The following is a 12,767-nucleotide window of genomic DNA, read 5'->3' as shown; positions in this document are numbered from 1 at the left end:
ATGTCTACATCTTTTACTTAAAATTATTAATTTATTCGCTTTGTAGTTATTTTTGAATTTCTGATTCCACAAAATATATTTAAATCAATTATAGCTTCAAAATAAGGTTAGCTTCACTTTTTAAAAAACATTAATTAGATTATAATAGTCTATTAATTTACAGTTGTGAAAATTACATTGACACCGTTTGACCTTTCTGTAAACACCGGAAGTAAATAAGAAAGAAAATAAATAATAGTAAATTTGTCATCCTGCGTATGTCGGATCTAGAATCTAGATTAAAAAGATTAAACTTAAATAGATCTAGATCTAAATCTAGCAATAGGCATTGGGCTAAACTTACTAGCAGTAACTAGTTTAGGCTCTTCTACTCTATTTGTATTTCTATCTTAATTTCTATATATATAGATCTAGAAGTTAATTCTTATCATAACTGAATTAACTGTAAGTTACACTGAGAGTGTAAGTGACAGTAAGTCTGAGTAAGTAAGTGTAACTCAATGAATAGTCAATTTCAATTACAATAGTAGACGAATAGTGACTTAGTAGAGTGACTAGTCACTCAATAGTCATTAACTTCCGAATGATTAAATAGTCTATTAGACTCTATAAGCCTATAATAAACCATAGCCAGAGAATAGTAGAGATCATCTAATGCTCTATCATCTATGAACATTGAATTGATTGAATGATCTATCAATCTATCCTACCATAATCTATCATAATCTATGTGAACTATGTGATGTCTAGATCTATATTTATATAATAAATATTACAATAATTATATATCTATGAATAGTATGAAACATACTATCATACTATGATAATTGAGATTCTAGATGTAGTACTGTAGTATCTGTACTAGTCTAGTCGTGATTTAAGTGAGTAGTCAGTGTAGTCTCTAGTGACTTCTGCTGTAGCGACTAGTCTGTCTACTCCTTTAATTAACTTACTTTAAGTGTAACAAGAGAGTCAAGACTAGACATTAAACTAGATTCTAGATCAGACATAGAAATATGATAGATCAATACTATAGAAGGCTAAATTATAATATACCGGTACTGATAATCATATAGAATATAGATCTAGTCTTAAAATCTAGTGACTCATTATTAATAATTCTATTCAGTATACTAATTAAATTAATAGAACCTATACTATAGTCAGTATACAGTAATACTATAATATTCTACAGTTTAATATTATATAGATCTAGCTATTCATAGTAACAGTCATTTCATTTTATGGTACATAGTCACGATAGTGTAGTCAGTCTAGATCTAGTCTGTTACACTACTACTCTGCTACATTCTAGATCTCTACATAACTCAAAATGTCACGGTATCATCAGTCATCGAATCCATTTGATGAGGACGATGATGACATCAAAGAGGATGATTTTGTGGTTGTTGATAAAAACAAATTGTCTCAGACATCAACAGGCAATTCCAACAGATATACAGCACCTTCCCAGCCAGTAAAAGATCCAAGAACAGTAACTCCAGCTACTTCTAATAAATCAGCCACTTCATCATATTCTTATGGAAATTCAAATGGTCAAGCTAGAAATGCATATCCTTTCCACAATTCTGAGAGTGAAGATAATCCATTTGAAGATCGCAGGCAGTATTTACAAAGGCAGATTGAAAATTCCGAAAATACACAACTTGAGAGTACTCAGCGAGCCTTAGCCAGTATATATGACTCTGAAGCTATGGGTATTGCCACAGCAGAGGTATATTTTTTTTCACTAAAAAGCCTCTAGATATTGATATGATTATATTGATTTTGTATAATCTATTGAATCTATCTTGTACTGAGCTTTTAAAACTGAAAAGCAAATTTTTTGTTCACACACTTCATTTTTTAAACCAAAATTTGAAAAGCAGCTCATATAATTTAATAGTTGTATCAGTATTCGCTATAGTTATACAGCACCTAAATCAATGTATCCATCTGTCTACTTATATAAAAACCCTATACTCTTCATATTCAGAAAGTTGATTAGCAAGACCTCATACAGTGTCGACAGGCATTTTTTTTATGTCCTGCAATGGATGTGATTGCAGACAAAATTATTAAATTTTGTATCCACAGAGCAAAGTAGGACAGTAGTTAATAATAGTTTGTGGTTCATATTTTTTAATATCCATAAACTTTCCAGTTATTTTTGGTAAACCCAAAGACACCCTTAGTTTTTAATTTTAGCTTTTACTTTTATAATGGGTCTATATATATTGAGATATGAAAGGCTAAAAGGGTGATGTTTTTGTTTTACATATTTCGGGTGTTCCTTCAGATTTGAAGATTATTATATCTTAGCCCAAACCTCCCGTAGGATGACAAACCCAGGATCATTGAGACCATCAAACAACAGTCCAGAGCATATATATATATCACACAACCAGGAGCTAGGCTACATATGATGTCCAAGATTTATCTGCTTAAACTTGTCTAGGACGTATCTGCTAAAAAAAGCAGCAACATTGCTTTGCAATGACATTTCCTGTGTAGACCAACTGGCAACAGTCGCAAGCTTTTATAAAATACGATATTAAAAAAATATCGCTATTTATGTGTCATTGTTTATATTTACACATTTTTCACAATTTTCACTGAATTATATTTTCAAGGAGCTCATGAGACAAGGGGAAACTCTCAACAACATTGAAAGTAAAACAGACAGCATGCAGCAGAATTTAAAAACATCTCAACGTCATCTAAATAACATCAAGAGTGTTTTTGGTGGTATCAAAAACTGGTGGTCAACAGATAAGAAACAAGCTAACTCAACAGCAAAACCAGTTGAAGCTAATTCAAGGTACTGATTTTTATAGTGTTAGTTTTTACTATAAAAAAAATAAAAAAATTTTCTATAGAAACATTAAGCCCTGAACTGCTTTATAAAATTTAATCTTAAAGTTTCAATGTGTTATTGTGTTAGTTTTTACTATAGGAACATTTAAGTTTTTACTATAGGAACATAATGCCCTGAACTACTTTATAAAATTTAATCTTAAAGTTTCAATGGACAAGTTTTTTTTAGTTTGTTTGTATTTTTGTTGACATAAATGGATATTTTTCTTGTTTTGAGATGTTTTTACATTTCTAAACACTTATCCTTAAAGTGTGAGAATCATTAAGTTCCTAGCTAAAGAATGTTTTTGTCAAATAAATTGTAAACCTCCTTTTATTATTATCACTTATCAAAATTTTAATAGATGGATGCCTAGTTGTGTGGTATGTGCCTGGTACTGTCATCTTGATGGGTTTGAACCCTTCCTACTGCCATTCCCTGCTGTCCTGCACTAGGTTTTGGCGGGGTGGGGTAATAAGTTTTAATTTTGAAGGATCATCCATAATATGGCTGCCGGTCGTGCGGTTTGTGCGCTGAACTGTCATTCGGACTTATCGATTGTCCCGGGTTCAAACCCTGCCAGTTCCCATCCCCTGTCGTCCTGTATGAACTAGGAAGTAAATTATCTTCAACTCTGAAGGAATATCTAAACGTGTAAAACATTTTACAAACAAACATAATTTTATTTTTTGTAGGCTAAAAGCTGCACTGGAGACATCAGAAAAAAGTAAACCAGATGTTCGTGGATTTTACGATGAAGATGATCTGGATTCAAAATTTATGGCTAGTGCTAGGAAGCCAGTTTCCGGACAGTACACAATGATCACACCAGTAACCAGATCTGCGAGAGAAGAGGAAGTGGATCAAAATTTAGGTACCAGGTTATTTTTACATATTCTTTAAAAAAAACAAAACATTTACATACATTTTCTCTTTGTGTTTTAGAATGGGAAAGCATAATTTGGCTGAATTTAAGGTTGTTTAATAGCATTCTGTACAGCCAAAAATGAAATACATTGTTAGGCAGTTAGAGAAAAACTTCCCACCAGTATAATTATGAATATAGGGTTAGGGTTAGCTCAATTGTGGAAATAGCTTCTGACTTTCATTGAACCTGAAGTGGTCATTAAACAATGTGTTTTTATTAAATCTATTTCATACTTGAAGCATCATTCTTGTTTTTGTTTGAAACTCTGCTTTACTGGATCTACTGGATGTTTTTTGTAAAATTAATACCATCTCAACATCCCTAATAATAGGCAGCATTTACAGACCACCAAATTCTAGTTTAGAATACATGCAGGAACTATGTAATCAGATTACTACACTTAAAGAGACAAATAAAAATGCAGTTTTTTGGATTATGGGTGATTTTAACCTACCTGATATAAATTGGAAAACACTAACCATAGATAAACACCAAAACCTTAAGGACATAAATGAGCTTTTCATAGAAACTTTACACAACCTAAGTTTAGATCAAATCATTAAAAAGCCAACTAGATTAAACAACACATTAGATCTCTTCTTAACCAACAGACCTGGATTAGTAGTTGATTATGAAATTATCCCTGGTCTATCAGACCATGAGATCATAAAAATACACAGTCAGATAAAAGCAGTAGCCAATACAAAACCCAAAAGAAAAATCTTACTCTGGAATAAATGTAACCTAACACAACTACACCAAGCTGCACTAAACTTTCAACAAACATTCTTATTAGAAAAAGACATTAACCAACCAGTCGATGACCTCTGGAATTTCATTAAAAACCATCTTAAAAGCATAATAGAAAATCATATACCAACTAAATACACATCAAACAAAATAAATAAATGCTGGTTTAATAATAGACTAAAGAAGCTTTGTAAACAGAAGGAAAACCTCTATAGAAAATTTAAAGAAACTAATGCAGAAAGAGTTTACAAAAAGTATATAAAAATTAAACACTTAACCCAAAAAGTAAGCAGACAGCTGCAGAGTGAATACATAAACAATGTAATATCTAAAGATAACAACAAAAACCTATGGTCATACATTAAGTCTAAGAAAATGGAAACAACAGGCGTAGCGCCATTAAAAGATGAACATAACATAATACATAATGATAATGAAACTAAAGCAAACATTCTAAACAAATACTTTGCATCAGCATTCTCAGCCCCAGGAGACAAAGACATATTACTGAATTTGAACCAAGTAGACAACATAGAAGATATAGTAGTACAAGAAAATGGAATTCAAAAACTATTAGCCAACACCAAACCAAATAAAGCTTCTGGACCTGATGGTATTCCAGCTAGATTACTCAAAGAACTAAGTAATGAGCTAGCCCCAGTGTTCAAAATACTCTTTCAGGCTTCACTTAACCAGGGCAGAGTACCAAAGGACTGGAAAGAAGCTAATGTCACCCCCCTATTTAAAAAAGGAGAAAAATCTGACCCAGGGAACTACAGACCAGTATCACTTACCAGCATCACATGTAAAATCCTAGAACACATAATATGTAGCAACATCATAAACCACTTAGACAAACATAATGTCCTCACACCATACCAACATGGCTTTAGGAAATATAGATCATGTGAAACACAACTAATAGGACTAATTGATGATTTTTCAAAAGGTTTAGATAATAGTGAACAAATAGATGCTATCTTACTAGATTTTTCTAAGGCTTTTGACAAAGTTCACCACCATAGTTTGCTTAAAAAATTAAAATATTTCGGCATTAATGGTCCACTGCATCAGTGGATTAAAGACTTTCTGATAGGGAGAGAACAAACTGTAATAATAAATGGCTCTAAATCAACACCGATAACAGTAAACTCAGGTGTACCTCAAGGTACAGTCTTGGGTCCACTACTATTTTTAATTTACATAAATGATTTACCAAATTGCATTAGTTCAGGAACAAAAGTCAGATTATTTGCAGACGATTGCATAATATATAGAACAATAAAAACAACACAAGACACAGATATTTTACAAAGAGAATTAGATGAATTACAGAAATGGGAATCAAATTGGAGCATGTCTTTCCACCCAGAAAAATGTCAGTTGTTAAGAGTAACAAAAAAACTAAAACAAATTAATTCCACTTATCTTATTCATGGCAAACCAGTATCACAGACTAAAAACGCAAAATACCTAGGTGTTATAATAAATGAAAAACTATCATGGAATCCACATATTGATGAAACTACAAAAAAATCAAACAAAGCATTAGGATTTATTAAAAGAAATTTCTATAAATCAAATAAGAACATAAAACTAAAATGTTACTTAACCTTGGTTAGGCCAATAATAGAATATGCATCCTCCATTTGGGACCCCTCAACTCAAGAAAACATTAAGAAACTGGAACAGACACAAAATAGAGCAGTGAGATTCATAACAAACGAATATTCACATTTGACTAGAGTAACACCTTTAGTAAAATCACTAAATTTAGAAAGCCTTCAGGACAGAAGGCTCAAAAGTAAAGTAGCAATCATACATAAAACACTGAACCATAATCTTCAAATACAAAAACAAAATTTAATAAAATACTCTGAAAGACACAAAGATAAAGGCACATTCCTCGTCCCATATGCTAGGACAAATTTGTACAAATACTCCTTCTTCCCTAGTGCTATTAGAGCATGGAATGGGTTGCCTGAGCTAGCCAGGAAAACCAGTGACTTGGCAGAATTTAAGTCATTGGTTAATATGCATGACTAAATGCATGACGCGTAGGACGTAATCATCTTCTTTTTTGAAGTAACGTCTGTATTATATAAGATAAGATAAGATGTTTGAAACAGTATACTGTATGACCCATCTTGTAACTATCTCTTTAAATAACATTAACCTTTTATAAAAAGTATGTTGTCTCATTTCTTTTTGCTGCTCATTTTTTTTAATGTACTTTTTGTCTGTCTAGCTCTCATGGGTGATGGTATGTCAAGGTTGAAAAGTTTAGCCCTGGGTCTCGGGGATGAGATTGAAAAACAGAATGAACAGCTGGACAGAATCAATACTAAAGTCGACTCCACGGATATACTGCTTGGCCACCAGAACACTCAAATGAAAAGGATACTGAAAAACTAAACTATCGTACTGACCTTGTCTTTGGATAGTGAAGAACTGATCTGTTGCCCTCATCTTGTCTCCAACATTTCTAAGTATCATTTAGGATATTGTCAATTTCTATTGAAAAACGTTTTGCTTAATTGTTTTGTTTCGTAATTTTAAATTTGAGAATTCAAAATATTTTTTAAAACTCATTTTTAAAATATATTTATATATAAATTATAAATATATATAAAATACAAAAATGGATTTTCAATAGTTTGATGTTTTTTTAAATACTTGTGGGTTGATTTTTTTTTCTAATCAGAAGTGTTTGTGATATTTGTGTTATGGATGATTCTGTATATATATATAAATATCTTAATTTGAATAATTCTAAGTGTAAGATGTTCAACGGGCTATCATCTTTCACTTGGTGGCCATTGTTCCAACCGGTCTTTCTTGACCAGGAATATGTATGTGGAAGTAATTGTGTTCAATGAAAATTAGTTACAAACATTTTTGAAAAAAAAAGGCAAATTATCAGTGCTGAATCATTTGAAATTTGGTGGCAGTTTAAAGCATTATTTATTATTATCTATAAAAGAATTTTTTACTTTAACAAAACTTTTGTAAAGAAAGTTGAAATTATTTTAAAGAAACCATTTTTTGAACCATTAAAAAGGTTTTACCTAAATGGCAATCAAGCGTATCTTTATTCATTTTTAAATTTGAAGTTTCATTTCTTATTTAGAGATCCTTACATGATTCCAATTTAATTAATTGGTTTGTCTTTAAAACAAAGGTCAGAGTACACAATTGTAAAATATTACCTCTTTATTTCATGTAGTGTTGCATTGATATGTACGTTGCAGTACATATTGTATTGTATGTTTTCATTTCACTGATTTGTAATGTATCAAATGTGTGTTGTTTAATTAAAATATCACATGACCATTCCTTTTTGGTTTGATTCATCACTGTTTGACCATTTATACAAATGAGTACATACACAATTATTGCACTAATATTGAGTATGCTAGCCCTGAATCACACACTGCTGCTTCACTAATCTTTTCCCGTTCATGTTTTAACCCACTGTTCTTGTTTTAACCCATTGCAGTGTTTAAAAAAAAAACAGGCTTTTTAACACCATTCATAAATTATTTAGTTTCTTGTTCACATAAAATATTTTAGCTTTCTAAGAGAGACTGATTCTCATTTCCACTTCTGACACACTCCATTGCTGTATTCATTCTGTACATCTGTTTCCAGTTAGAGCAATACTGCTCATCAAGACATTGTTTTCTCACATTTATTGAAGAGAAGATGGCCTAGTGGTAAAGCACTTGGCATCCTAACCAGGTTTGAATCCCAGAGAAGACTATTATTTTGAATTTCAGCATTTTAGGGGCACCTGTGAGTCCACCCAACTCTAATAGATACCTGACATTTGTTGGGAAAAGTAAGGTGATTGTGATGGCCACCTGACACCCTTGTTAAATGTGGGCCACAGAAACAGATGATCTCAACATCATCTGCCCTATACATTGCTTGGTCAGAAAAGGGGAACTTTACTTTATTTTTATTAAAATAATTGAAAGTTATTGAAATCTGAGTACTAAGAAACATTGAAAGGTTTGTAAGATTTACAGTTTATTAGTATGTATTTGAGAAATTGTCACTACTCATTGTTTTGTTGTTGTTTTTACAAATGCTTAAACATGTGATAAATAAACAGATTTATAATACAAATTGGAGGCGTGGTGGCTGAGCGATAAAGCGCTTGGCTTCCGAATGGGGTCTGGGTTTCGAATCCTGGTGAAGACTGGGATTTTTAATTTTGGGATCTTTGGGTGCCTCTTGAGTCCACCCAGTTGTAATGGCATGATAATGGGTACCTGACATTAATTGGGGAAAATTAAAGGCGGTTGGTCATTGTGCTGGCCACAAGACACCCTCATTAACCGTAGGCCACAGAAACAGATGCCCTTTGCCTTTACATCATCTGCCCTATAAACCACAAGGTCTGAAAGAGGAACTTTAACTAGATCCACATTATCAGGAAGCGTGGTCGAGAGGCCAAGTGTGCTTGAACTTGGCTACCTAGAAGGGGGCTCGAGGTTCGACACCCGACTCGGGCAGAGTTGTGTTTACTGAGCGCCTAAAGGCAGCACGGAAAACCAACTCCTAGAACCGGTCCACAAATGAGATTGGACCAAAAGCGCTCTGAGCATGCTATAAGCATGAAAGTAGCGCTATATAAAAGCTATAATAATCAGTATGCAGCAGAATAGTCTCTTGGTGTTTTGATAGTTTTAACAAATCCTTTTTCATTGCTAATTGTGCTGATCGCTAATATATTTGTTGTCATTTCAACCAGTTGTATTGTCTACTTGTTGTTCTAGTCCATCTCCTGTATGTTGCCTAATAAGCTTTCTTTGTATAATCCTGTATTCATGTATGGGCTCTGACTTTTATTTTGTTATTCCCAATGTCAGAGTTGGCAAACACCTACTATTGTTATGAATTGATTGTGAGTTTTTTTTATATTACTTTCACATAGATTTAATGGTGAAATAAGGATATAGCCAAACTATATGTGAAAGCTGATATAAATTTAAATTTCAATTCACTGCACATAATTTTCGACAATGTCAGAGTCGGCAAACACCTGCTATTGTTATGAATTGATTGCGAGGTTTCTAAAGGCAAACCTTATATTACTTTCACATAGAGTTAATGCAGAAATCTAGCCAAGCTTTGTTACATGTGAAAGCTAATATAACCAATCTCTGGGTGCACTTCAAATTTCAATTCACTGCACATAATTGTTGACAATGTCATTAGAGGCTAAAAGAATGTATACTTTTCTTTCATTTATGAGATTGAAATGCTGTGCAAATCAAATGATGCTTGTACATTACAATGGTTTTTATTATTATACAGAATGATTGGATCTAAATCTGTTAATACCCAGTACAAAATGATGATCTAAAAACAAAATTAATGGGCCGGGGGGGGGGGGGGGGGGGGTTATATACCAAACAATAATACTAGAGATAAAATATATAATAATAAATTTATAAATCACATTTGTGTCTGTTGTAGGTAAAATTACAATTTCAAAAACTAAAAATACATTCAAATAACCATTAAGTAGTTGTAGTTTGTTATTTTTATTTAACTTTGTTGCATGCATGTCATTTATAAACATTGATACGTATCAATTTTTGTATTAGGCTTGCACATATTCTCTGAACAAAAAATATAATATAGCATTGAAGATTGTTAGAGACTCCCCACCCCCTGTTCAGGAATCAGCTTATTCTTACTGGTCGGCCTACCTACAGTAGGACACTGGCATTATGTTACAGCAACATCTGGACATTCTGGTGAATTCTTACTAAGACCAAGACACATACCCCCCATGAGATTTCAAAGGAAAACTATCATCTATGAAAATCACAGAACAAAATGAGATAAAATCCACCCCACTCTCATTCTTTTGCAATTTAATAATAACTATAATCTTTATCATGCATGAGGAAATTTGTCTTACAATTTGTGCATTACGCTAAACTAAAAATTATAACTATAGAAAACGAAAATATACATTCACACTAAACTCACATTTTTTTAAACACCACTCAGCTCATGTTTCTAGGAAACCTCGAATTAGGAAGATGTGGCCACAAATAGGGAAAGAAACATGTATGAAATACTTAGCCCCAATTATGCGAGTTATGCCCCTTTAATTGTCAATGTAAAGTAAAAAACTAAATTTAAAAAAAAGTAAAGTTTCCCTTTCAGACCTTACGTTCTATAGAGCAGTTGAGGTAAAGGTTATCTGTGGCCCACGGTTAACGAGGGTGTCATGTGGCCAGCACAATGACCAACGCCTTTACTTCTCCCCAACTAATGTCAGGTACCCATTAGAGCTGGGTGGACTCACAGAGTCACCCTAAAGATCCAATGCAGGATCGCTATAGCGGCATGCCGTGAGAGGTTGGGTCCAATATGGGCAGCACATTGACTTTGGTTGGTATCCACTCGTAGCTCAGCTCTCACGTTTGGGTCTATTAGTTGTCGGGCAAATCGTCTCGACTGGCGGACTAGATCAGGTTAAACAAGCAGCACTTGTACGGTGAAAGTGGGTTGACCAGACGTCCAGCAAACGAAGGACGCATCCTCCGTCCTTCATGTATTGATTCAAAGTGTGAAAACGTCCAGCTTTAGAATCACTGTGTTGTTTACTTCAGTGGCATATTATCCTGCAATCGAAATGGAGTCCTTCATATCTTCTGGTCAAAACACAGACTCACTTTTAAAACTATTGCCATGCGCTCGATACCTAAAGCAAAGTGTATTGGTGTGAAAGATGTTACGCTGTTTGACCAAAGCGTGTCAACTTGTGGTAAGTGTAGTGGTAGCCTAACAATGTAGTAGGCCTAATAATGTGATCCTTTTTTTTTCACAAAACGATGGCTCGATCTTTCTGATATTCCTCTGTTAATATTTTTCTCTAAGTTAATTCGTTGGATCAAAAGGATATCTGAACAATCTAGAAACGTATGTTTAATAAAAACGTATTTTTCTCTATTACCACACTATAAGCATAAAATAACCTAGATATGTCTAGGCCTATGTACCACGCCTAATTAAAGAAAGAAAAATCAAGAAAAGATGTAATAACAGTCGCCTGCCAGTTTGGCGTGTCAATCCTGACTTCCTAGCTATCACTTCTTGAGTCCACTTTAGGGTTTATTGTAAGTAGATTGTGCGTTTCTGATCTATGTGCAGTTTTAACGGATTTACCCGCCTGGAAAGTGCCAACGATGTAGGCCTACAAGAATTTCAACCAAGGGTTCGAAAAGCAAAGGTTCACGTGATACCGAAACAAAATCGAAAGAACGCCAAAGGTTTTGTTGCATTATCAAACTTTAATTCTAAGTGCGTAATTTCTTCCATAGTGTCATTACAAAATGCAACGGGATGCCTGAATCAGCTTGGAAGACCAATGAATTAGTGGTATCTCTAATTAACTTGCACGACTAGATAGACAAAAGGATACGCTTAGGGCGTAATAAAGACTAATATGGAAATTTGTTGTGATTACAAGGACTCTTTTCTCATATAAAGACAACACAACAGAAACATACACATAAATAGGACAGACGCAACATAAAGAGTTCATTCAGCGACTACACTTCTTTAAAACATACACCCGCTCCATCAGAACTACGCCAGGTCGTCGCGAAGTGGGCGACTGCTGTCAATCAAAACAAGAACGGAGCGGTACAAAAACTCGTTCGTACCTCACTCGGTCAGACTCTATCACCGCCACTCATTGATCAGGGAACATGAAATGCACCAAGATACCTGTGTGTAGTCGCTGAATGAACTCTTTATGTTGTCTGTTGTATTTATGTGTATTTTTCTGTTGTGTTGTCTTTAAATGAGAAACGAGTCCTTGTAATCACAACAAATTTCCGTAAGGATCAATAAAGCGGTCTTAGTCTTAGTCTTAAATTTGTGGGACGGATCGTCTGGTAATGCCAGGGCCGATTCTGATACCAAGTCAGCCCCTTGTCCCATCACCCGGCCAGAGGTTTTGGCAAGGATGTAGGCCTAATTATCTTCAAAAATCTTAATGAACATCTGAAACGTAAAACATTTTAAAAACAAATCATCTTCATCTGAAACTCCATTTGAGTGAGGCTTGAGAGTATCACATCCTGTCTGGCAAAAGTCCTGGACAGAAAGAAGCCCTGGTGCCGTGTGCAATGCACGTATGTCACCATACATCTTGTGGCTTCCTAAACCTGTCGAGATGGAGCTCAGCAAGCCTGTGCA

At 33.9% G+C, this 12,767-nt stretch overlaps 1 protein-coding gene across 3 annotated transcripts; it reads left to right on the top strand.

Moving 5' to 3' along the window:
- The first annotated feature begins 220 nt into the window (after positions 1-220).
- Positions 221-7,868, top strand: LOC106077014 (synaptosomal-associated protein 29-like). Of its 3 annotated transcripts, none has more exons than XM_056006617.1 (5): positions 221-255; positions 1,316-1,735; positions 2,634-2,821; positions 3,553-3,731; positions 6,784-7,868. In XM_056006617.1, exons 2-5 carry the CDS (start codon positions 1,334-1,336, stop codon positions 6,948-6,950), a joined length of 936 nt encoding a protein of 311 aa, XP_055862592.1. In that variant the 5' UTR covers positions 221-255; positions 1,316-1,333; the 3' UTR covers positions 6,951-7,868. The 3 variants fall into 3 exon arrangements, with proteins under 3 accessions (XP_055862592.1, XP_055862590.1, XP_055862591.1); XM_056006615.1 differs by having other exon boundaries at positions 224-348; XM_056006616.1 differs by lacking the exon at positions 221-255 and adding an exon at positions 1,007-1,058.
- Positions 7,869-12,767: the final 4,899 nt, after the last annotated feature.

The sequence above is a fragment of the Biomphalaria glabrata genome, chromosome 12, assembly GCF_947242115.1.
Source record: "Biomphalaria glabrata chromosome 12, xgBioGlab47.1, whole genome shotgun sequence".
NCBI classification, from domain to species: domain Eukaryota; kingdom Metazoa; phylum Mollusca; class Gastropoda; family Planorbidae; genus Biomphalaria; species Biomphalaria glabrata.
This window is presented reverse-complemented; position numbering and strand designations above follow the sequence as displayed.

Coding starts and splice junctions, on each gene's coding strand:
- LOC106077014 (XM_056006617.1), top strand. CDS start 1,334: ATGTCACGGTATCATCAGTCATCGAATCCATTTGATGAGGACGATGAT. Junction 1,736..2,633: donor TGGGTATTGCCACAGCAGAG/GTATATTTTTTT, acceptor TATATTTTCAAG/GAGCTCATGAGACAAGGGGA. Junction 2,822..3,552: donor CCAGTTGAAGCTAATTCAAG/GTACTGATTTTT, acceptor TATTTTTTGTAG/GCTAAAAGCTGCACTGGAGA.